Source organism: Dromiciops gliroides, chromosome 1, assembly GCF_019393635.1.
Source record: "Dromiciops gliroides isolate mDroGli1 chromosome 1, mDroGli1.pri, whole genome shotgun sequence".
In the NCBI taxonomy this organism is placed as follows: Eukaryota; Metazoa; Chordata; class Mammalia; order Microbiotheria; family Microbiotheriidae; genus Dromiciops; species Dromiciops gliroides.
This window is the reverse complement of record NC_057861.1, coordinates 525,485,821-525,512,074: the sequence shown is the minus strand read 5'-3', so window position 1 is coordinate 525,512,074 and position 26,254 is coordinate 525,485,821. Positions and strand designations below refer to the sequence as shown.

At 43.7% G+C, this 26,254-nt stretch overlaps 1 protein-coding gene across 2 annotated transcripts in view; it reads right to left on the bottom strand.

Moving 5' to 3' along the window:
* Positions 1-10,022: 10,022 nt before the first annotated feature.
* TNFRSF13B (TNF receptor superfamily member 13B) overlaps positions 10,023-26,254 on the bottom strand; it is a 37,646-nt gene continuing 21,414 nt past the window's right edge. For both annotated transcript variants that reach the window (XM_043979069.1, XM_043979070.1), the window contains 2 exons: positions 16,166-16,354; positions 10,023-10,531 (listed from right to left, as the gene is read on the bottom strand). In XM_043979069.1, coding sequence (XP_043835004.1) covers positions 10,239-10,531; positions 16,166-16,354 — 482 coding nt within the window. In that variant the 3' untranslated portion in view covers positions 10,023-10,238. The remainder of the gene's footprint in view (positions 10,532-16,165; positions 16,355-26,254) is intronic.

The window sequence follows — 26,254 nt, the reverse complement described above, 5'->3', positions numbered from 1 at the left end:
TGCGTTTCCTAAATAGACTATACACATGCAGGTAGATCCATGAGAACACCCAATTTTCCTAGGGCTACAGATTTCATCTATGTCTGTCATCTAAGAACCAATCTCACCTTGGCAGAGAGGATTCCACTACTGCAATTCAATTCAAATAAATGAGCATTTATTAAACACCTACTATTTTTGCAAGGCACTTGGGGATCCAAAGAGAAAAAAGGTAAACCCCTTATGTTCTGTTGCAAGATATTCGTGAACATTTGTGAGTTGTACTGTGTGTAGACCCACACAAATGAAATCATGGATCTTTAAAAGTATAATTTCAATCAGCTTCTAAAAACTTTTGCTGTTTAAGTCCCAGAGGGAGCATGTCTTCAAAATTAAGAGGGGGTTTTTAAGTTTATTGATAACTTTTGTTTTTATATCACTTATTTCCAGATACATTCTCTTCCCCTTTAATGAAGAATAAAAAAAGGAGAGGGCAGTGCCCTCTACTGTGGGATGTTCCATTTACATTGTTACAATTTTACATGTTATTTTCTTGGTCTGATTACCTCACTTTACATCAATTCATAAAGGTCTTTCCATGCCTCTATTCACATTCAGCATTTCTTGTGGCACAGTAATATTATAATAATAATATTGTTGTGTTCATACACAACAATTTCCTTAGCCATTTCCCAATCGGTGGGCACCTAGTTTGTTTCTGGTTCTTTGCTATTATAGAGAGTGCTGCTATAAATGTTTTGGTGTATACGAAGCCTTTCTACCTTTGATTCCTTGGGATATAGTCTTTGTTTTCTATTTCCGACCCCTCAAATCAACCTGGCCCTGTTTTAGAGCCATTGCAATGCTATTGGAATAGGCATTCTTTGAGCCCAATTGGGTTCTTGTGGAAGCTGTAATCTACCAACCCATGATACTCTGAGATAGTGACAGGGACATGAAGGGAGAGAAAAATTTCACCAGAAGTCAGACTACCCCCAAAGGATTGAAGGGTTGGATGATTTGAACTGAAATTGAGGCCTTTTAAAAATAGGTCTTGGGGGCCTTTTGAGTCTTTAGGGGAAGCAGCTTGGATTTTTTTCTGGTTTCAAGTTGCAAAGCAGGACGGAAACTGTTCAATGATGAAAACAACATGGGGTAGCATCAAAATGTAGCACATAAGTGAACATCCCCTTGGGCATCTGTGACCCCAGAGAACTGCCACCAATTAATAGCTACTCATTTAGGTCTGTTGGCAGCTTCACTTCTGTAATTCATGAGCTAGGATCCCTTTGGACTGCAAATGGCTTGGCTCATGGTGTTCTAAGAATTGAGCACATGTACAGGAATGTGTCTGTTCTTCTCTTGCATGCTTTTCATCTGAAAATCCTCTGCTTCTTCCTACTCCACAGCTTGGTTCTACAAAGCCAGAGTTCATGGTGTCAACCTGAAATACAGGCTGCAAGGTAATTTTAACTTAGGGTTCCATCTTAGATGCACTAGAGGAACGCCTTGTTCAAATGATTGTCACTGGCAGCAGTAGAGGTGGGTAGGACAGAATGTTCACGGGGGCCCAATTAGACCTAATAGAACTTTACAAGCATGATTATTAATGAGAGTAATAATAGCACGTACAGTGTCAGGTACCCAGCATACCTGAAAACCACCAGTGCCCAATCTTTTGTGGTGGGAGAGCTCTCTTTTGTGGTGGGAGAGCTCGGGCTCAGAGATACAGCTGGGGGTTGAGCAGTGTGTCATAGCGGACAGAATGCTGTTCTTGGATCCGGGAAAATCTGAGTTCGGATCCCTGCTCTAAAATTGGCCGAGTCATTTAATCCCCGGTGTTCCTTCAGGAGACTTTTTAGGACTTGTCTATTGAATCCAAAATTGGTAGAAGGAGATTTCATGCCAGGTGTTTTCTGTGCTGAAAGAACTGGTGGCACAGGTTTAATTGATCACACTAGATGAAAACAAAGCACCCAAGGATTTCATCACTGGAAGTGCCACCCAGTATTCTCATTCTGTATTCCTTTCCTCCACCTAGTGCCCAGTGCCTTCAAGGTCTTTTGGGCTAAGAGAATCTGCTTTGGTAAAAGGTGTGAACTCATTCTCACTAGGGTATAAATGACTACTAACAGTGTAGTGTCACCAGCCACCCAGCCACAGCTACCCAGGAATATTTGCTATTTGTAGCTCAGAAGGAAATTTCTTATATCCACAACTTTTCCCTACTGCCCTCTCCTCATTGCAGGTGCTAAAGGAGAAGTTACTTGGTCTCTAAAAATCATACCACAACTAATTATTTAGAATGAGACACATTTTTATTTTTGTTTTTTTGCGGGGCAATGGGGGTTAAGTAACTTGCCCAGGGTCACATAGCCAGTAAGCGTCAAGTGTCTGAGGCTGGATTTGAACTCAGGAACTCCTGAATCCAGGGCCAGTGCTTTATCCACTGCACCACCTAGCCGCCCCCACACATTTTTGAATATAGCCAACATGTGGCTTTGTTTTGCTTAATGATAGATTATGGATAACTAAATATGTATATCTAAATAGGTATGTCTTTATAGATAGGTCTATATTTATCTATCTATATATCTGTATATGTGTGTGTGTATATATATATATATATATATATATATATATATATATATAAAATTTGTTGCAGGGGTTTTCTTTTTTCCCAAGGGGAGGGTAGGAAGGAGAGAAAAAAATTAAAAGTTCACAAAATGTCCAGCTTAGGGGCATTATCAGATAAAGCCAGACTAGCTAGTCTAGCAAGGTAAATGGTAGAGTATGCCTTTCAGGGGAGAGGGTCAGCTGGTGATGTTTTTTAAAGAAATAACAAAGATAAGGAAATTATTGGCTGGTACCTCTTGCTGACTGCGCATTTAGAAGCCTATTTTGCAGCTATCAGACCCCGACCATCTGTGTGATAGTAATCTGTGATTCCCTTTCTCCCTTCCAAATGCTTTTATATCTATACTTTACGTCATCCTAATCTCACAAGGAGTTTGTGAAGAAAATAAGACAAAGTATTTTTCTTCCTCTTTTGCACTGAGGGGGAGTAGGGAAGAAGGGAAGCACTGTGGTGAAATGATTGGCTAAAGATCACACAGATAATTAGGATGTCCATGCAGTAAACACCTTCTAAACACCTACTCTAAGCCAGGCAATATGGTAGAGAAGTCCATCTAGAAGAGGTAGTAACTAAACTGGGCCTTGAACAAAGTGGAGATTCAGCAGATAAGGGTGGAGTTGAAGGTAGGAAAATATATTCCAAGTATGGAAATAAGCAAAGAATAAGGGATGGTAGGGGCAGCTAGGTGGTGCAGTGGATAAAGTACTGCCCCTGGATTCAGGAGGACCTGAGTTCAAATCCAGCCTCAGACATTTGACACTTACTAGCTGTATGACTCTGGGCAAGTCACTTAACCCCCATTGCCCTGCAGAAAAAAGAAGAAGAAGAAGGGATGGTTAATATAATTTCGCCAGAATATCAGATCCATGAAAGGGTAGTCTTGGGTTGATTACTATTTTCAGAACTGGAGTAGGGTAGGAAGGGAAGGGCCTGGCAGAAGGATGTGTACTCTTAGCATGGCATACAGATGGTGTGGGTTCAAGGTGCATACAGTGAATGATCACCAGCAGAAGTGCCAGCTTGGAGGAAGAGGCTAGATCACAGGAGCTTGGAAGTATGAATATAGCCAGGGACAATTAACTTTGCCAAACACCCATCCAAGCTCTATAGAGTTGATTGTTGTTTAGTCATTTTCAGTTGTGCCAGACTCTCAGTGACCCCATTTGGGGTTTTCTTGGCAGAGATACTTGGAGTGGGGGCAGCTAGGTGGCGCAGTGGATAAAGCACTGGCCTTGGATTCAGGAGCACCGAGTTCAAATCTGGCCTCAGACACTTGACACTTACTAGCTGTTTGACCCTGGGCAAGTCACTTAACCCCAATTGCCCCGCAAAAATAAATAAATAGATAAATAAATAAATAAATAAATAAATGAGTGAATGAATAAATAAATAAGATACTTGGAGTGATTTGTCATTTCCTCCTCCAGCTCATTTTACAGATGAGGAAATGGAGGCAAACAGGATTGAGTGACTTGCCTAGGGTCACACAGCTAGTGTTTGAAGCCAGATTTGAACTCAGGAAAGATAAGTCTTCCTCACTCCAGGCCCAGCACTGTGCCACTTAGCTGCCATTATAGAGTTGATACTCCTACATAAAGGGGGGGGGCAGTTCTAGGATTCTACTCATATTGACCTAAGTCTTGTCCCTGAAGAGTCATATGTGATCATAGATGGTTTCAACATAGGCATAGAAAGTAAGAAAGATAATTCAGATCTCTTAATCTCTAGGCCAATTTTCCTCCTACCAGGCTGGACTTTTTTTTTTTTTCTTTTGATGAGGCAATTGGGGTTAAGTGACTTGCCTAGGGTCACACAGCTAGTAAGTGTCAAGGGTCTGAGGTGGCTCAGGTACTCCTGAATCCAGGGCCGGTGCTCTATCCACTGCACCACCTAGCTGCCCCAGACTTTTTTTTTTTTTAAGTGAGGCAATTGGGGTTAAGTGACTTGCCCAGGGTCACACAGCTAGTAAGTGTTAAGTGTCTGAGGCCAGATTTGAACTCAGGAACTCCTGAATCCAGGGCCAGTGCTTTATCCACTGTGCCACCTAGCTGCCCCCAGACTTTTTTTTTTAATAAACATTTTTATTTAAAGTTTTGAGTTCCAAATTCTATCCCTCCCTCCCTCTCTTCCTTCATCCCCTAAGCAATCAGACATAGGTTATACATGTGCAATTATGTGAACATTACCATATTAGTCATTTTGTATAAGAAGACAAATAAAAGAAAAAGAATGAAAGTGAAAAATAGCCTGCTTCAGTCTGTATTCAAACAAAATCAGTTCTTTCTCTGGAAGTGGATGGTATGCTTCATCATTAGTCCTTTGGAATTATCTGGGACTCTGGTATTCCTGAGAATCGCTAAGTCATTCACGGTTCTTCATGGAACAATATTGCTGTCTCTGTGCACAACATTCTGCTTGTTCTGCTCACTTCACTATACATCAGTTCATACAAGTCTTTCTAAGCCTTTCTGAAATTGTCCTGCTTGTTATTTCTTATAGCACAATAATGTTCCATCACCATCATATACTAATGGCTGGTTTAGCCATTCCCCAATTGATGGGCATCCCTTTGATTTCCAGTTCTTATAGGCTGGGCTGTTGATCTTCCCCTTTGTGACTGAAGAGTAAGGAGCCTGGTCTTTTCTAAGTAGTCATACCTCACATACAGAGTGTGATGCTCAGATTGCTGGAATCTGCCTGTATTTTGTCTCCCAACTCCCCAGACTAATGCATTAGAGCAAAAGTGACATGTAAGTGGCTGTTGGTGACAGATGTGCCCCAGACAGAACAAATTGCATCCCTGTGTCCATGGTAGTACACTGACATTCAGCTGCTCTTGGGTTTCCATTACCCAATTCTCCAGGGGAAAGAGATGTAATGTGTTTACTCTGGGGATTCTGAAGGAGAACTGTGGGCTCTCCTTCAGAGAGCTTGCTCTGCTTGGCATCTTGAGTAAAGAATAAGAGAGAAGATCAGGGCATCAGCTCATGGCAAAGGGCTTGTTCTTTCAGTCCAAAAAAAAATCAATCTAGAAGTTCATATTTACATGTATCTGATCCCTACTCAAAGGCTATAATGAGAAACAGAGGTTCTGGAGGAGTTCACCTCTGCTGCCCCTCTAACAGAGGTCAGTGCCCCAGTTCTACTACTCTGAAATTAGAGGAATTAGATTTAATTCTCTCTTTGATGCTTACTACTTGTGTGACCTTAGGTAAGTCCCTTAATTTCCCTGTGACTCAGTTTCCTCCTCTGTAAAATGAGGGGTAGATTTTTAATGAATACAATTGAGCTTGAAATGTCCTTGTCTCAGTTTGGTTGTGATTCTTATTTTATTTTAATTTTTTAGTAAGAAAAGTCAAGGGGTATTTGGGGTTAGATTCTCAATCCCTGAATCAAGAAGGGACTTTGTGGGGGCAGCTAGATGGTGCAGTGGTTAAAGTGCTGGCCCTGAATTCAGGAGTACCTGAGTTCAAATCTGGCCTCAGACACTTGACACTTACTAGTTGTGTGACCCTGGGCAAGTCACTTAACCCCCATTGCCTACAAAAAACAACAACAACAAAAAAAAGAAGGGACTTTGTGGATAAGGGATTAGCATTATTCTGCTTGGCCCCAGAGAACAGGACTGGGAGCAGTGCGTGGAACTTGAATTTAATTATGTTAAAATTTATATGAATATAATACTAACATTCATATAATGTTATATTAATTAGACTGATGAGGCATATCCAAAGTGGAATGAACTGCCTTGAACTTGAGCCTCCAAATTGGACTCACCCTCAGTGAGTATCTTAGCCAAAGGTGGGTCACCACATATTGAGTAGAATATAGAGTAGAAGTGTCGAACCCGTTGCCTGTAGCCACTTGTAGGCCACAACAATCCCATGTGCTGCCTGAACCAGATTAAAATGTCATTGGAAAATATTCAAGAAAATAACTAAAAATACCAATAAGACAGATGTTAATAAGTGGGTTTTTAAGTCAATATGCGACCTGCAGAGATCCTTGGGTGTTTTATATATAGATATATAAATACACACGTGTGTGTGTGTGTGTGTGTGTGTGTGTGTCCTTGTTTCTATTTTATTTTGACAGTACTTCTGTGGAGGGGATCCTCGTCTGGATAAGGGATGCACTAGATGCCCATATCCCTTTCCAATCAGAAAATCTGTGATGTGTCCATGGAACTGTGGAATGTCTCCATCTTAAGTTCTGTGCTGATGCCCCATCTCGATGTGGAAGGGACTCTGGGTTCTTGAGACCTGAATATTTTCTGACAGTGTCCTATAGGCCTGGTGGCACATTCTATCTGTTGTCCAAGGACCAACTTAACCAAGTCTGGAGAGGCTCACCACCAGGTGGGCAGTAGAGTGATTGATGCTTTAGCTAAAGAAACTCAGTCCGCCTTCCAAATCAGAGAGGCTAATTCAGTTCAATAGGCATGTATTTAGCACTTATGTCCCAGGCTACATACTAGAATCCAGGGATACAAAGATGGAAGAAAAAAAACCACTCCCTGCCTTCAAGAAGCTTATTCTGCTGCTGGGTAGAACAACATGTATGCAGATAAGTAAAAACAAAGTTTACACAAGATGGTAGGGTGGATAAGGTGCTGGCCCTAGAGTCAGGAAGACGTGAGTATAAATCTGGCCTCAGACACTTACTAGCTGTGTGACCCTGGACAAGTCATTTAACCTTTGTTTGCCTTAATCTAATAGAGAAGGAAATAGCAAACCACTCCACTATCCTAGCCAAGAAAACTCCATGTACAGTAGGGTCCATGGGATCACAAAGAGTTGGATGCAACTGAATGACTGAACAACAACAAATATACAAGATAAATACTATTGTAGTACCCCAGAAGACTACCGCTCCCTCAATTGGCTATGATTGTACTGTCCTGGAGTAGTGGTTCTTAATACAAAAAGGTGGGTCATGGGTCCCTTTGGCAGGTGGATGAAATCTATGGACTCCTCAGAACAATGTTTTTAATGCATAAGGTAAAGTATATAAGATTAAAAAAGGAAGCTGATTATATTGAAATAGTTGAGAAAATATCTATTTTTAAGAGGTTAAGAACCCCTGACCTAGAAAATGTTCAAGGTATTCCCTGGATCTACACTCTTTAACCCATAGCTTTCAAGCCCCCACTAGTGGTTTTATTTTTCAGTAATCAGCAAAAAGACACAATTACTAAAATGTCATAATAAGTAAAGGAATAACAAAACATCTCTCCCATAAACCCCGGGCACAGTCTTCTACAAATATACCCAGCATCAGCTGACAGAGAAGACACTCCTAGTGGTCCCACATTTGAGAACATTGTGGGACTGAGTCATGGGTAAGAAGGAGTAAATGATAGTGTTGTTGCTACAGGGTCACTGATGTACAGTGCCTGGAGTGGAGGGGGAGTATTCATGCTGCAATGGTAGACCCTTGAAGAACTGAAGTACAGAACATGAAAGCTATCAGGGACCAGAGAAAACATCTAGTCCAACCCTCTCGTTTTACAGACAAAGCCTGGAGAAGTTAAGTGGTTTTTCCAAAGTTACATAGCATGTTAGTGGAAGAGTTGGGAATGGAACCCGGGTCTCCTGTCTGAAAGTCGAGTCCTTAAATTCCTCTCCCCCATGCTGCTTGGAGATGCTCACCCCATCTGTTCCAAAATTTGTTCCAGCCTTTGAGGCTAAATAGAGATGGGGCAATGACATTCGGCTATCACTTCTGACATCAGACAGGGTACCTTCCCATCCAGCCAGTGGGAAAACTCTGCCAAGAGCCAGTTTCTCAGGACTGTGTAAAAAATGATTTCTCCCTCGGCTGTCAGAAGCTTATCGTCCTGTGATGAAATGGGTTTTTCAGACTCTCTTATGCATGAAATTGCTGTCTTCGCTTTTCCTGCTTTATCTTAACTGATGTATATCCAAACCCTGGGACTCTTTGGGGGCTGCTGACTCCTTCCGTTCTGATCCACAAAGGGAGAATAGGAAATGGATTCTTTAAATTTTGCGGGACCCATTTTAGTTTCCTTTCCCATCAAAAAGGAGAGGAAGGTGTCAGTAGACGAAGCCGGGAGTCGAAATGAAGATGGGTTTAAACAGATCTCAGCCCTGATAGAAACAGAGCTTGGCAGCCTGGGATTGAACGAATCAAGGTCGCACCAGCTAACCCTCCCCCCCCACCCCCCCGCCCAGTAGCTTGAGCAAGAAAGAAGAGGTGGTGGAAAATTAGCTTGTCGCTTAAGGGGCCATGACGTCGCTTTGCTAGGTACAGCAGTCCTAAGGGTTTAACCAAATGTCTGCTTAAGATTCAGAGTGTACCATGTGATTGCAAAGGAGGAGGATTTCTGGCACGTTTCCATCCTTTCCCACTAAATATAACCTTCCCATAATATAGAGTTCTCCTTTAGGTCTGACCCGAATGCCAACCTTTGCCATTTGTTAAGCTACAATGACTGTGAACCACAGCAGGCACATGTCCCTCCCCAAGATCTATACCTAGAATGCACCTTAAAGACCACCTCCCCTCCTCGTGCTAGAGAGAAAACGGAGGTCTAGAGAGGGGAGGGGGCGTACCCACCATTATGCAGCTGCTGAATAAAGGAGCAAAGGCAGAACCAGGTCCTCAGACTCCAAATGCAATGTTCTTTCCATTACACTGAGTTGTGCTGGACCAGGTTGTGTAGGTAAAAACCTGCCTGGGCTAAACAGCTTGGGTGGAAACAAGCAAATGGAAAAGAGAGCAAAGCCTCACCTACCCGGGCTGGGGAGACTAGGCTAAGGATCAAGAAACCTTAGGCTGTGTATTGTCTTCCTCTTTCCCCTCCTTCTCTCTCTTCCCTCTCCCCTCTCTCTTTTCCCTCTGTTTCTTCTCTCTCTCTCTCTCTCTTCCTCTCTCTCTCTCTCTTCCTCTCTCTCTCTCTTTTCCCTCTGTTTCTTCTCTCTCTCTCCCCTCTCTCTTTTCCCTCTGTTTCTTCTCTCTCTCTCTCTCCCTCTCCCCTCTTTCTTCTCTCCCTCTCTCCGTTCCCTCTCTTTCCCTTTCCCTCCCTTTCTTCTTCCTTCTCTTTTTCCCCCTCTTTTTCCCTCCCGCTCACTTTCTCTCCCTCTCATTTTCCCTCCTCTCCTCTCTTTCCTATTCTCTCTCTCCCCTTCCCCTACCTCTCCTCTTTCCCCTCCCTTTCTTTCTTCCCTCTCTTTCCCTTCCCTTTCTTTCATCTTCCCTCTCTTGTTCCATCTCTCTTCACCCCCCCCCCCTGTCCACTGCCCCTTAATTGAAAGACATAAATATAAACCATCGTCATTCTCAATGCATTGTATTCAGTTACTTCGGCGCCAAAGTAAACTAAAGACTGATTCCAGCGCTGATGCAATCACTAATGCCAAAGAAAAAGGAAATGGAACTGGGAAGATTTTTGTTCAATTTCTGCCATATTAGGAGGGCAGGAGAGGCAGGGAATGATCTCCGGGAGAATAACCAAGTAGGGAAGGGGAGGGGAGCGCTACAGAAATGAGATTTGATTTCCATAGCAGAAGGAAATCAGTGTTTCGTGAAGATGTTTGTTCGGGGAAAGAACAGACAGCAGTCACTCCAGCTCCTTCGCGTGGTGCGTCCTTTGTCCATTTTATGGGGAGGGCGTTTTCTCCTGGGAGGGTGAGCAGATGATCTTGAGGCAACCTTCCTTGCAGCCCGAGGTAGGCCCTAAGGATGCCGTCCCAACCAGGTTAACCCATGCCCGGGTGGCGGCTACATTTTCCTGCTGAGGTGGGACCTCGGGACATGAGACCTCCGTAGGGGCTGTGCTCTCTTCCGTGGGGGGAGTCTGTTCCGGGAAGCAAAAACTACATGTTTCTACAGGCTCCGGTATCTTGAGATCCTTGGATCCATTTCCAGCACTTCCTGCTTCCATTAAATGATCTGTGAAAGGTGGGTGGGAGCAGAGTGAGTTCTCTAGAACAACCTTTCCATTGAGGGGACACAGTTTCACCTTGGTGTCTTTCTCACCAGAGGCATTTCCACCTCACACCAGAGTACCTCTTTGAACCTCAGTCTCTTTGTCTGACAATCACACCTGCCCCCAAACCCTCCTGATTGCTGTGATATAAATAGATACAATGGATATAAAAATCACTCTGGAAAGGATAAAATACAGTAGTTTGGCATAATTAAAAGAACACTGGGCCTAGCTGGGTTCCAGGTCTGACCTTGCTATTTACTAGTCTTGTGACCTTGGCTCAGCCAAGTACTTTCTTTGAGCAGCAGCATTATAACATAGGAAAAGGGCACTAGATTTAGAGTCAGAGAACCTGGGTTCAAATCTTACCTCCTCTTTACTACCCATGTGACCCTGAACAAGTCACCTCCATTCTTTGACCTTTAGCCTCCTCATTTATAAAATTAGGATCCAGGATTAGATGATCTACAAGGTCACTTTCAATTCTTAAGTGCTCTAGTCTATGAAGTTGGGAGTGATAATTACTTGTTCTATTTGCCTTATAGGGGGCTTATGAGCATCAAAACAAATGGATGGGAGCAGCTAGGTGGCCCAGTGGAGAGAGCACTGGCCCTGGATTTAGGAGGACCTGAGTTCAAATCCAGCCTCAGACACTTGATACTTATTAGCTGTGTGACCCTGGGCAAGTCACAACCCCTATTGCCTCACCCCCCTCCCCCAAAAAATCAAAACAAAACCAAAAAAACCTGTTAAATTGGCAGGACAAAAATTAAAAAACAAAAAACCAAATGGATGTTTTGAACAGACCCAATGCTGGTGGTGAAGCCAAGCAGGGTTCAACCCTCACCTCTCTGATGCAGACTGGCCAAGTGACCCTGAGTAAGACCCTTAATTTCCTAGTCGTTGCCTACCTGCATCAGTTGAGGGAGTTTCCTAATGGAGAACTCAATGAAACCATCATTGTGATGTCAATGGAATTATCTTTTTTTTTAATTAATTAATTTATTTTAGTGAGGCAATTGGGGTTAAGTGACTTGCCCAGGGTCACACAGCTAGTAAGTGTCTGAGGCCAGATTTGAATTCAGGTACTCCTGACTCCAGGGCCGGTGCTCTATCCACTGTGCCACCTAGCTGCCCTTATCACTGGGATTTCTTTCTTTCTTTTTTCTTTTTCTTTTTTTTTAGTGAGGCAATTGGGGTTAAGTGACTGGCCCAGGGTCACACAGCTAGTAAATGTGTGTTAAGTGTCTGAGGCCAGATTTGAACTCAGGTACTCCTGACTCCAGGGCCGGTGCTCTATCCACTGTACCATCTAGCTGTCCCTGTCAATGGAATTATCAATGAAATCACAGGTCCAGACCAAAAAACCAAGAACAACTTAGTAAATTGTAGAGCCTCTACCAAAGTGTTAGTACCACAGCTTGCAGCTGGGGAGATTTACTGTTTACATCTTTCTCAAGCAGAGCTATCTCAGAACAGCGATCTCCCCTCTTCGCTCCTTCAGAGACTATAGAAATAGCCTCCAGCCCCAGAAGCTTTGGGCTGGCCAGTGGTGACACAAACCTCATCAAGGTCACTCTGGTTTCCTTAAGCATCCTTGGGAAACCACTGAATTGAAACATCCTCCGTCTGTGAGCTAGGTGTCTCTGACCTTCTTGCTTCCTTCCAGGTGGGAAGGATCTGAGTAAGGAAAGGATCCCCCTCCCCGGGAATAGATGCTGAGGATTACACAGTGAATCCTGGCCTTGTTTGGTTGGTACAAACAAGCAGCCACGGTGACCTGCTCTTAGGTGATGTACTTGGGCCCTGGGTCAATAAAGCCTTAACTTAAATGCTTTGTTATTCTCTCTGTCAGTCAGGGCCTTTGGGAATAGTCCAGGGGTTCTTAAACATTTTGGGGTGTTGTGGGCCCCTTTAACAGTCTGATGGAGCCTACGCACTCCTCAGAATATGGGGTTGGGTTTTTTGTTTGTTTGGGGTTTTTTTGGTGGCAAGATCTGGGTTCAAATCTACCAAATATATGACCCTAGGCAAGTCAACCTCATTAATCTTTAGTCTCCTTATCTGTAAAATGGGGCTAATAATTTACCTCACAGGGTTGCTGTGAAGGTCAAAAGAAACAGTGTAAGAAAAATACTGTACAAACCTTAAAGTGTTAAATAAATGTGAGCTATTATTTAAAATGCACGGGGGGGGGGGGCAGCTAGGTGGCACAGTGGATAGAGCACTGGCCCTGGATTCAGGAGTACCTGAGTTCAAATCCGGCCTCAGACACTTGACACTTACTAGCTGTGTGACCCTGGGGAAGTCACTAAACCCCCATTTCCCTGCAAAAAAACCCCAAAAAGAAAAGAAACAGAAAAAGCACATAAAACCTCATCCCTCCTCCCCTTTTCAATTATTGCAGGGCACTCCTCCAATGGAGAAAGCATATTTTATAGACTCATATAATGTTATCCTTGGAAGGGACCTAGAGCTCATCAGGACAACCTCTTCATTTTATAGAGAAGTAAACAGAAGCGCAAGGTTATTGAGCTGCAGAGTAACAGAGTTGGGCTGTCTCCCCGGTCCTAGAGAAGGGCTCTTTCTACACTGCCTCTCTTATAGTTGTATACTAAACACAAATGTTTGCCTTTTGGTCCTTGCTTTTGTTAAATAACCCAGTGCCCAGGCTGGGTGCCCTCAGGAGCCTCACTAGCCCTAGGTCAGTCAGTCTGTCAGTTAATAAACATTCATTAAGTGTCCATTAGTTCCAAGCATCTTCCCAAGTTCAAATCTGGCCTCAGGCACTTACTAGCTGTGTGACCCTGGGCAAGTCACTTCACCCTTATTGCCTTAGTTTCCTCATCTGTAAAATAATCTGGAGAAGGAAACGGCAAACCACTCTAGTATGGTTGCCAAGAAAACCCCAAATGGAGTCTTAGAGAGTTGGGCATGACTGAAACAAGTGAATATGTGCCAGGCACTGTGCCTTTAACCACTGAGTGTACAAACAAAGGTGAAAGAATCTCCTGCCTTCAAGGAGCTCACAATCTAATGGGGAAGACAACATGCGAACAAATATATACAAACAAGCTATAAATAGAAAATAATCAATCAACAAGCCCTAGAATTAAGTGGGATGTTTGCTGGGACTTTAGGGAAGTTGAGCAAGTCCGGAGTAGTCCCTGCCAAAGCAGTCCTTGCCAGGCTTACTGTGGATAAAGGAACTAACTGGGAGGTCGGATTGTCCTCAGCCAGGTCCAGGATTTGGGAGAGGAAGAAGGAGCAAAGGTGAGATAGGAGCATAGATTTAGAGGTGTTAGGGACCCCAGAGATGATCTAATCCAACTCCTTTGATTTACAGATGAGGAAACTGAGGCTCAAAGACTTTAAGTGACTTTCCCAAGGTCACAAAGCTAATAAGCTAATAAGTGATAGAGCCCAGATTTGACTTCTAGTGCTGGTCCTATGGGAACAGAGGAGAGGACTTAGCTTTAGCAGAACCCTCTTGTGTAAACTCATGATAACCCCATGTGGCAGTGGAGTACTTCTAGAGGTTTCTGAAGAGAAGTTCTGGGGCAGAGTGGACTTGTAATGATAATTACTGTAACAATAATTATTTTTGTTTGTTTTTCTGTGGGGCAATGAGGGTTAAGTGACTTGCCCAGGGTCACACAGGCTAGTATCAAGTGTCTGAGGCTGGATTTGAACTCAGGTCCTCCTGACTCCAGAGCCAGTGCTCTATCCACTGCGCTACCTAGCTGCCCCCAATAATTATTATTTTACTTTACTTTAAGGCTTACAAAGGTTATACATAATCTAGATAGATGTATATATGGCATATATACACACATATATATACACATATGTATGTGTGTGTGTACATATATATATGTATTTGTATTCCCGTTGACTAGCACTGCATATGGCACATAAAAGGTGATTGATAAATGCTTGTTAACTGAAACACACATATATACATGTGTACATATAATACATATGCATGTGCACACACACATATGCAGCTAGGTGGTGCAGTGGATACAGCACTAAGCCTGGAATCAAGAAGGCCTAAGTTCAAATTCCTCCTTGGATACTTACTAGCTGTGTGACCCTGGGCAAGTCACTTAACCCCAATTGCCTCACAACCCCCCTCCCCAACCAAAAAGCAAACCAAAGAAGTAAATGAGATAATAAAGGTTTTAGCATGGTACCTGGCACATAGTAGGCACTCATAATTCTAGCTATTATAATTTATTCGTACTAATTATTCACACAATGTATAGAGACCAGTCCTGGAGTCAGGAAAACTGCTCTTTCTGAGTTCAAATCTAGCCTTAGATGCTTACTAGCTGTGTGATCCTGGGCAAGTTATTTAACCCTGTTTACCTCAGTTTTCTCATCTGTAAAATGAGCTGGAGGAGGAAATGGCAAAACATTCTGGTATCTTTGCCAAGGAAACTCCAAAGGGAGTCATGAGGAGTCTGAAACAACTGAATAACAATAATTATTTTTATTATTTCATTACTGTGGATGACTCTCTACTTGAAGACTTCCCTCAACCAACGCAGATGGACAGCTTGTGTTAGAGAGCTGCCTGCAGTGCCGAGAAATTAAGTGACATGGGGCAGCTAGGTGGCCCAGTGTATAAAGCACTGGCCCTGGATTCAGGAGGACCTAAATTCAAATCTGGCCTCAGATACTTGACACTTACTAGCAGTGTGACCTTGGGCAAGTCACTTACCCCTCATTGCCCTGAAAACAAAACAAAACAAAAAAAACAAACCGAAAAAAGAAATTAAGTGACACAATACAATTAATATGTATGGGAGGCTCAAGACTTGAATCCAAGTCTCTGACTACAAGGCCAGCTCTCTAGACTCTCTGGTTATGTCTTCACTGTCCCCATTTACCTTGGTGGTTTTTCTAAACACACCCATCCCAGGAGAGGGGAGTGATACCATGCTGCAGAAATCACAATTTCAGAATTGGAAGGGAAAGCCCCTTCCCCTGTCACACACCCTCTCCTCCAGCTGTTTAAGTCTGATGTGAATATTCACTTTAACCTTTGTTCACCTGAATGAACAAGTAACCTGAGGACCTTCCGCTTCCCCCCAATACCCAAGGCCCTTGGGAGCTGCAGAAATGCAGAAATAATTCAAGATCCCCCTGGGGTTGCGAATTGTGGGGTGGCTATCATCATTGCGCTCACACACACACACACACACACACACACACACACACACACACACACGCTGTTTTGCTCAGAAGTCAACCTTGAATCGTATCTTCTGGGGCAGCTAGGCGGCTCAGTAGATAAAGCACTGGCCCTGGATTCAGGAGGATGTGAGTTCAAATCCAACCTCAGACACTTGACACTAGCTGTGTGACCCTAGGCAAGTCATTTAACTCTCATTGCGAACAAAATAAATAAAATAAGTTGTACCTTCATAGTTTCCTGACAGAATGATGTAATGAGGGGCCAGCTTGAAGCAGAGGTTCTTTGCAAGCCTTGTGGAAAGGAGGGCTGGGGTGAACAGCTTGGGGAAGGGGGCAGGTAAGGCCAAGGATACAAGCTTAGAGAGGGGGGACCCCACTCATGCCTGGTTACATACCCTCAATGGAAGTCTGCTCCCTCTTTGGCCCAGGCTGGTTCCCCTTCCTAATGAGGAAGCACGCCATCTTGATAAAAAAGCAGCAAAAAATAGCACACACGCACAGCCCCAGGACGGTGTAGACCAGAGCCGATGGTGCTGGGTCTTCACTCTGCTGCTTCTCCAGGTGTGGCAGGGGGCCTACTGTGGCTAAAACAGAGACATGGGCACAAGTCATGCACACAGGTGTGCTCAGGAGATTCAGGCTGGGAAAGAGGTACCTGCTGATTCCAGGTAAAACCTTGGGCCACCTTGTCCCTTGTGCTGTGTGTATCCATGGGGTCAAAGCCCATGTTTGTGCAGAGTTGGTGGGGAGGCCGTGGAGCCAGGAGGGCCTTTACTTCAGTTTTTGGCCTTGAGACCCTACATCTCTTATTCTCTTCCATTTCTGTTTCTGGATACTAAGTAATTAGCAGATCACAGTGTGTGAAAATACTGAAGGGTGAATAATTCTTCATACAAATTGTTCCTATGATAACATATAGCTTTATATACAAAGGGGCTGCTAGGTGGCACAATGGATAGAATAATCCACTTTTCAAATCCAGCCTTGGGCACTTGACACTTACTAGCTGTATGACCCTGGGCAAGTCACTTAACCCTGACTGCCTCAAGTATCCGGGGCCATCTCCAGTCGTCCTGACATATATCTTGCCACTGCACCCAGATGGCTCTGGAGGAGAGAGTGAGACTGGTGACTGCAAAGCCCTGCCTCACTTAAATCCAATTCACTGCAAGTCCTGACATCACCTCCAGATGTCACAGTCCTCTTTGGGAACGAAGGACCACCACCAACAACATACGTAGTCTCATTGAATCTTCACAACATTAAGTTAGGTGTTATCATCATCCCAAATTTACAGATGAGGAAACTGAAGCTGAGGGAGTTAAGTGACTGATTTAGGACTGTTTTCATGAAGGAAACGTACTGTTTCTTGAGGAAACAAAGCGGGGAACTGTAACGATTGGAATGACGCCACCTGCTGGAGACTTACTGTAGAAGAGTTCCGCCCATGAAGCGAAGGTCTTTGAGGGCAAAACCAGGAGTCTTTTCTTTGGCATCAGGAAGTGACGTTGGGTAGTGGGAGGAAGAAGGAAGAGACTAGCGCTCTGTCTCAGGCTCTTTTCCTTTGGACCCTGGTGGAGAGTGGAACTACAAATGTGCTCTCCCTTTAATAGATAAGAATCTAGGCCTTTCTCTCTCTCTTTACCAAATTCTTATTCTCTTTAATAAACGCTTAAAAGTCTAACTCTTGCTAAAGCTTATAATTTATTGGCGACCACTCATTGGATATTTTAGACAGACTAGCTAGAATTTTAGCCCTTAACAGGATAATATACCCAGTAAATGTCAGAGGTAGGATTCTATCCACTGCCTACCTGGCTTGCCTCTCTGCATGCAATAGACTTTCTGGAGACTGGTCAAAAGACAGACTTGGATGGGGCAACTAGGTGGTGCAGTGGATAAGAGCACTGGCCCTGGAGTCAGGAGGACCTGAGTTCAAATCCAGCCTCAGACACTTGACACTTACTAACTGTATGATCCTGGGCAAGTCACTTAACCCTCATTGCCTCACCAAAAAAAAAAAAGACTCAGAGCAAGGGGAGATAGGTGAGACCAGCAAATAGCAGCAGAAGTACCTCTCCCCTCATTTCCTAAACTCTGATGGAATTTCAGACTTTGGCTGAGGTCAAACTATCCCAGAGTGCCTCTAAACCTGACCTTGGCGAAGGGAAGATTATGAGCAGGAGAGGCAGATGTGCCAAGACCAAGAAGGAGGGCACGGGAGCCATGAAGAAGGTGGACAGGAGGTCATGCACAGCTGAGGGGATTCCTGAGCCAGTCGAGCACAATAGAAGCATGGGAGAAGGCTGACTCTCTCCCTCCTTCCCTTTCCCTCTCTCTGGACAGGGAAGGTAGTTTAATGGATAATTTATTCATTTTCCCATCCCACCTTTCCTCTTGGTTTGCGAGACATTTGCCTTTGTTTTAAAGGGTTACTTTGTTTCTTCTTTTCTTTGCAGGGCAATGAGGGTTAAGTGACTTGGCCAGGGTAACAGCTAGTAAACATCAAGTGTCTGAGGTCAGATTTGAACACAGGTCCTCCTGAATCCAGGGCCAGTGCTTTATCCAGAAGATGGCACAGGCCACCTTGCTGCCCCCTGATTACTTTGTTTCTTAAGCTGGTAGATGTGATATACTTCTTACCAAGAGAAGAAAAAAAAGAGCCTTCCTTTATCCTAGAGCAGAAAGTACCAGGCATATTGCTCTCAGGCAGTGTTGCTTCCCAACACTAGTACAAAACTAGATTAGAATGGAATTGGGGGGCAGCTAGGTGGCACACTGGATAAAGCACCAGCCCTGGATTCAGGAGGACCTGAGTTCAAATCCAGCCTCAGACCCTTCACACTTACTAGCTGTGTGACCCTGGCCAAGTCAATTTAACCCTCATGGCCCTGCCCCCAAAATAATAATAATGTAATTGGGAAATATTTCATGAAATAAAGTTACAATAGAACATAGATACTGTTACCATGTAGTTTTCTAAGTAAATATGGCACCTGCAGTGATCCTTAGGTACAGAGTTAGACACCTCCATTCCAGAGGGGGAAAATGTTTGGTTTGGACTAAACCTGAGGGCTCAGAGGCTAATTTCTTTGTTTTGTTTTGGTGCAGGCAATGAGGGTTAAATGACTTGCACAGGGTCACACAGCTAGTAAGTTGTCAAGTGTCCGAGGTCAGATCTGAACTCAGGTCCTCCTGAATCCAGGGCCGGTGCTTTAATCCACTGAGCCACATAGCTGCCCCGTTAGAGGCTAATTTCAAACCATTAGACAAAGTGAAAGATCAGTAATGAACTGTTATGTCTAGCCAAAAATTGGGGGTTCATATATCTCTAGAGATAAAATCATGAATTGATAATAAGCAATCATTGAAGGGAACAAAAGCTTGGTCATTTTCGTTTAACTTAACTAGTGCTGGCTACTTGTCCTATCGGGTTTGGAGGAAGGGCTGGGGGAGTAAATTACTCAGAAGGGGAAAACTAAGTCTTTGAAGGTGGTGGAGGTAGGGAAACTCCACCCACAGAAAAGGAGGATGGGGAAGGCGTTGTGTGGAGCATGCTCAGGAGGTCCACTGACTCAGGATATAGATATGCAGCCTAGTCATGTACTCCAAAAGCCCCTCCAGGCTCAAGGCTTCCTCTCTAAGTAATCTGGGCTCTCTTCCTAATGCTATACTGCACCTTCCCCACCTAGAGCTAGATCTACAAGGCCCCTAAGAGACCATCTGAATCCAATCACCTCATCTTACAGATGAGGACATTGACACCCAAGAAAGTTAAACAACTTGCCCCAAATTATGGAGATAATAATTGTTAGAGGCAGAATTTGAACCCAGGTCTTCTCTTCCAGAAGCAAAGCTTTCTACTGTACCACACTGCTTCTTCTTAATCAGGTAGTTCTTTTTTTTTTGGTGAGGCAATTGGGGTTAAGTGACTTGCCCAGGGTCACACAGCTAGTAAGTGTTAAGTGTCTGAGGCTGGATTTGAACTCAGGTACTCCTGAATCCAGGGCCAGTGCTCTATCCACTGTGCCACCTAGCTGACCCCAGGTAGTTCTTTAAACATCCAGTATTAACTGAGTTAATTCTTGATTTCTTTTTGCCACTCACCTCCATTTCACTCTTGTCAGTCACATATCTCTGTTTCCTGACCCCTCTTCCATCAACACACATGCACACCTAGTTTCCCCTGGCTCTCAACTGGTATTCTCCCTCTTGCTGACATTGATAGATATCCTTCAGCAAGAAGGGCATATACACTGATGAGATGAGGGAACTCAATATAGTGCTGGGCAGCTAGGTGACAATATGGATAAAGACTTCAGTTCAAATCCTGACATACTTACTAGCTCTGTGACCCTGGACCTAACCCAGGTCTACCTCAGTTTTCTCATGTGTAAAATGTGAATGATAACAAAAGCCCTACCTCCAAGAGTTATTGGTCAAATGAGAGAAAATTTATAAAGCATTTCACAAACCTTAAAGTGCTATATGTTGGGGGCAGCTAGATGGTGCAGTGGATAAAGCACCGGCCCTGGATTCAGGAGGACCTGAGTTCAAATGCCAGTCCAGACACTTGACACTACTGTGTGACCCTGGGCAAGTCACTTAACCCTCATTGCCTCACCAAAAAAAAAAAAAAAGTGCTATATGTTGTTCAATAATGTCTGACTCTTCATGACCCCATTTGGGGTAAAGATACTGGAATCATTCACCCATTTCCTTCTCCAGCCCATTTTACAGATGAGGAAATTGAGCAAACAGGATGAAGTGACTTGCCCAGGGTCACACAGCTAGTAAGTGTCTGAGACTGGATTTTTTTTTTAAGTGAGGCAATTGGGGTTAAGTGACTTGCCCAGGGTCACACAGCTAGTAAGTGTTAAGTGTCTGAGGCTTCATCTGAACTCAGGTCCTCCTGACTCCAGAGCCGGTGCTCTATCCACTGCGCCACCTAGCTGCCCCGGCAATCATTTTTTATTATATTATGTTATGGAAATGCTTGTTTTATTCCAGAAGTTAAAAATTATATATACATATGAGATGGCTAGACCAAATGGCCATTGATCTAAATATAAATACATTTGAAAGGAAAAAAAGGAAAAATTTCCTATTCTTAAAAGGGGATAGGAGTGGGTTGGGAGGGGCGGCTAGGTGGCGCAGTGGATAAAGCACCAGCCCTGGATTCAGGAGTACCTGAGTTCAAATCCGGCCTCAGACATTTGACACTTAGTAGCTGTGTGACCCTGGGCAAGTCACTTAACCCCCATTGCCCCGCAAAAAAAGGAAAAAAAAAAAGAAGAGGAGTGGGTTGGGAGACATTGTAAGGATGCTATCTAAAGTCCCTTCCCAGGTAGGAACACCATTTTTCCCCCAGTAAGTGCAATTCCAAGACAGCCACCACAAGAGGGCAGTAGCTCCCAGCTTTTGATAGCCTTCAACTGCTATGGGGGAGCAAGAGATAATGCTGCTTCTGAAGAACATAAACTGTTATTTCCTTTAAGTTCTGCTGCCTGTTAAAAAACCAGTCTAAAGTTAGATCTTCCATTTTCCTTTTTGCAGCTGGCCCTCACCTCCCTTCCACTTCCACTTAGCTTCAGTTTTTTGAGAAACAAACAGAAATACTAAAAAGAAATGATGCCCACCATGCTTGATGGGATCAGGCCCTAGCATCATAGCTAGAAGAGGTCCCTCAATCCCTTGGAAACCTGGCCCAGGCACACTGTAGCTGTGTAACCTTGCAGATCAACTTCTCAAACCTCAGTTTCTTATTTTTTTGGTTTTTTTTTTGGTTTTTTTTTTGCCCAGGGTCACACAGTCAATAAGTGTCAAGTGTCTGAAGCTGGATTTGAACTCAGGTCATCCTGAATCCAAGGCCAGTGCTCTATCCACTGTGCCACCTAGCTGCCCCCTCTTATTTTTTTTTAAATTCTTTTTTATTTATTTCCCCATTCATTCATTTGTTTGCTTGTTTATTTGTTTATTTATTTACTTTTTTGGTAATAGACGTTTTTATTTATAGTTTTGGGTTCCAATTTTTTCCCTTTCCCTCTCTCCACTCCCTCCTCCCCAAGGCAGTAAGCAATCAGATACACAAACCTCAGTTTCTTCTTCTATAAAATGGAGAGGCAGCATAGAGATATGGATGAAAAATTGGACTCAGATTTGGGAAGACCTGGCTGAACCTCTCAGTGTCCCAGGCAACTCTCGAGACTATAAATTGCCAAGCAGGTAAAGTTCTGCATTGGTAGGGGTAGTTTCCTCACCAAAGAGTACCCTATGCCAAAAGAAATCAACGGTCCAGTCTAAAAAATACACCACCTTGCCCTTGAATCTTGCCTCCACTACTTATTACCTATATAGCCTTGGGCAAGTCACTTCCTTCTCTGGGCCTCAGTGTCCTCATATGTAAAATAAGAGGGTTGGACAAGAACAGGAGTTCTTTTTTTTTTTTTCCCTCTTGTGGGGCAATGAGGGCCAGCAACTTACTCAGGGTCACACAGCTAGTAAGTGTCAATTGTCTGAAGCTGGATTTGAACTCAGGTCCTCCTGAATCCAGGGCTGATACTTTATCCACTGTGCCACCTAGCTGCCCCCAGATGCTATTATTCTTTAGTGTTTATTAGTACCCTACCTGGCACATAGCAAGTAGGTGCTTAATAAATATTTTTGAATGATTTCCCCATTTTACAGTCAAGGAAACTGAAGGAAAATGACTTGCCCAAGGTCACACAGTTATCAAGTGTCTGAGATTTGAACCTGTGTCTTTCTGACTTCAGCCCCAGAACTCTATCCACTGCACCACCTCACTGCTTTTACTTTATCCTTGAACTTATCCTCATTCAACATTGGAGGTAGGTGCCATTATTCCCATTTTACAGATGAAGAAGGCAGGCAGTGGTTAAGTAACTTGCCCAGGGCCACACAGCTGAGTCTGAATTTCAATTCAGATCTTCCTGAGTCCAGGTACACCACTCTATTCACTACACCACTTGCCTACCTATAAGTTAAAAGTTATAATCAAGGACAGAGGGTTATGCAACAAGTGTATATCAGGCTCAGGACACATTTTTACTTGCTGGCCACCTTCCTGCATCAGTACCTAGTGTAGAATGGAAAGCAATCATGCTGGTTACTTATGTGTGTCAGCATCCTCGGCATGGTTTGGGGTATCCATTCATTGCCTACCTTGGGACATAGGGCAAGGGAACTTTCCCTCTCCAAATGGGACTGAAAATAGTCATCATGGCCCTCAAGAGCAGAGGAATTATGGGACTGTGGCCAAGGCAGGGCAGAATTGTTGAGAAATTAACTCGGTAGTCAGGAAGAGATGCAATTTCTAAACCTTTTTCTAAAAGGCAGATTTTTCTGTGTCTACCACATGATAGAATCTTACCCCTGGAACATTCAGACAACACCTCGTCCTTCCCTGCCTTCAAACAGGACCACACCTAAGCCAGAGGGGTGCCTGGTAGCCCCTAGACTTCCTGTTTACAACCCCAACTGGCTCCTCTGCAAGAGGCCTATTCTCTAAAGCTTCACAAGAAAAAGAATGAAATGGAGAGAGAGCAGTTTGTTCAAACTAAGGCTTTGAACCCATCAAAAAAAAAACAAACAAACAAGGTCTGGGGAGGGAAAGGCAGTATTGAAAAAAGAAAAGAGATGGAATCAGGGGAAAGCAGCAGATTGGTGTTAAAATCCATATGCACCCAAAGATCAGAGATTTAGAGGTGGAAAAGACTTTTGAAGCCATGGAGTCGAACCCATTTTGCAGATGAGAAAACTGAGCACCAGCAAAGGAGTTGAGATCTGCCCAAGGTCAACCAGGTAATAAATGACAGAGCAGAGATTCAAACTCAGGTCTTCAGTCTCTCACTCCAATACTTTTTCCATTTTATCATGTTAGCTATACAACCTTTGCCACACAACTCTGTTGTTTAGTCATTTCCAACTCAAGACTCCATTTGGGGTTTTCCTGGCAAAGATACTGGAGTAGTTTGCCTTTTCCTTCTCCAGCTCATTTTACAGATGGAGAAACTGAGGCAAACTGGGTTCAGTGGTTTGCCCAGGGTCACACACCTAGTAAGTGTCTAAGGCTGGATTTGAACTCAGGTCTTCAGACTCCAGGTCTGGTGCTCCACCAACTGTGCCACCTAGCAGCTCTACAACTTTGGTCTTATATGACTAATCTCTTGACTAGATATCTCCCCTGTATGTACTACCAACATCACACTCAATGTGTCTGAAAAGGAACTCTTTATAATCACTCTCTTACTCCTAAATCCACTCTTCTTCTAAACTTCCCTGTTTTTGTTGAGGGGACCACCATCCTTCCCCTCACTCAGGTTCATGACCTTCAAGTCATCCTTGATTCTTCCTTCTCCGTTGCTCCACTCCTCCCATAGAGGTAGTATTTCTAAAACTACTTAAGGTTTGAAAAACACTTGACAAATATTTTCTCTTTTGATCCTCACAACAACCCTGGAAGGTAAGTGCTATTGTTACCCCCATTTTACAGATGAAGAAACTGAGGCACACAGCAATTAAATAACTTGCCCAGGGCTTCACAGCTGGTGTCTGAGGCAGGATTTGAACTAGGGTCTTCCTGACCCCAGACCCAGTGCTCTATCCACTACATCACCTAGCTGGATCTAATAAATATTCAATCAGTGGCCAAATCATATGGATTCTATCTCAACAATATCTCTTACATCCATCCCTTTCTCTCCATTTACACAGTCTTTTATCATATCTTGCCTATACTTGTACAAGAGTTTCTTTCTCTATTTTTTAGCAATAGTTTCTTAGTTGGGCTCCCTGCTTCTAGTCTCTCCCTTCTCTAATGCATCCTCCATAAAGCTGCCAAAATAATATTACTAAAATACACATTTAACTGTATCACTCCCATATTCCAAAGTCTTCGATGGCTCCCTATTGCCTCAAAATAAAATACAAACCATTCAGCCTGATATTAAAAGTTTCCCACAGTGTGGCTCCCATCTACCTTTCCAAACTTATTTCACATTATTCCCCTTCCTATGCTCTACATCCTAGCCAAGCTGACCTATGTGCTTCTCCCCAACCTCGGCATTCCATCTCTGGCCTGGAATGCACTTCCTTCTCAACGCCAGCTCTTGGAAACCCTAGAGTCCTTCAGGGCTCAGCACAAGGTCCATGTCCCATAAGAGGCCTTTCCTGATAGCTCCAGGATTTAAATATTCTCTCACTGCTCAAATTTCTTTGTATTTGCTCATCTGTGTCTCTATTATTCCTATCCATGTCCATGTCATTTCTCCGTCCCCCAAGAATGTAAGCTCCTCAAGGACGGAGTTAATTTTTTGTCTTTTTTGTTTCCTTTCTTTCTTTTTTTTTTTTTTTTTGCGGGGTCACACACTTGCCCAGGGTCACACAGCTAGTGTCAGGTGACTGAGGCCAGATTTGAACTCAGGTCCTCCTGAATCCAGGGCTGGTGCTTTATCCACTGTGCCACCATCTGCCCCCGAAGTTCGTTTTTCTTTCTTGGTTTTCAACCAGCCCCTAGCCCAGTGCCTGCCTTCTACATAACAGGAGCTTGTATTTATTATTTGATTTATTATTATAAGCAATTATTTGCTTATTGAACCGAGTTAACCTTCTACAACAGCTATTGATGTAGAGGATGAGAAAACGATTATTTTCTTATTCTATTAAAAACCAATTTTAGGGGCAGCTAGGTGGCGCAGTGGTTAGAGCACCGGCCCTGGAGTCGGGAATACCTGAGTTCAAATCCGACCTCAGACACTTAACACTTACTAGCTGTGTGACCCTGGGCAAGTCACTTAACCCCAATTGCCTCATTAAGGGGGGGGAAAAAAAAAAAACAATTTTAGGGGCAGCTAGGTGGCGCAGTGGTTAGAGCACCGGCCCTGGAGTCAGGAGGACCTGAGTTCAAATCCGGCCTCAGACGCTTAACAATTACTAGCTGTGTGACCCTAGGCAAGTCACTTAACCCTCATTGCCCTGCAAAAAACAAAAACAAAAACAAACAAAAAACCCCCCACAAAAAACACAAACCAATTTTTTATGCAAGACCCACTTCCCCTCATTCAAAGTCCAGTCTCCCAAGGACATTTCTGACCTTGCCCAAAGAATTCACCCCACCCAGAACATCTAATTTAGGTGAATTCTGGCCCACTGTGTTCTACTGGGGCAGGACTGGAGTGGAGAATAGAACCTTTGTAAGAGTTGCCCTAGGTGGGAGTGGTCTAGGTAGAGATGGGTCTCATTGTCCAAGAGGGACAAGATCAGAGTCATGTCTCCCAGCCCCTCATTAGAATAAGCCCACCTCTCATTATAATAGTCATTCTTTCATTAATTGTTTTTTTGGTTTTTTTGGTTTTTTGTGGGGCAATGTGACTTGCCTAGGGTCACACAGCTAATAAGTGTCAAGTGTCTGAGGCTGGATTTGAACTCAGGTACTCCCGAATCAAGGGCTGATGCTTTGCCACTGC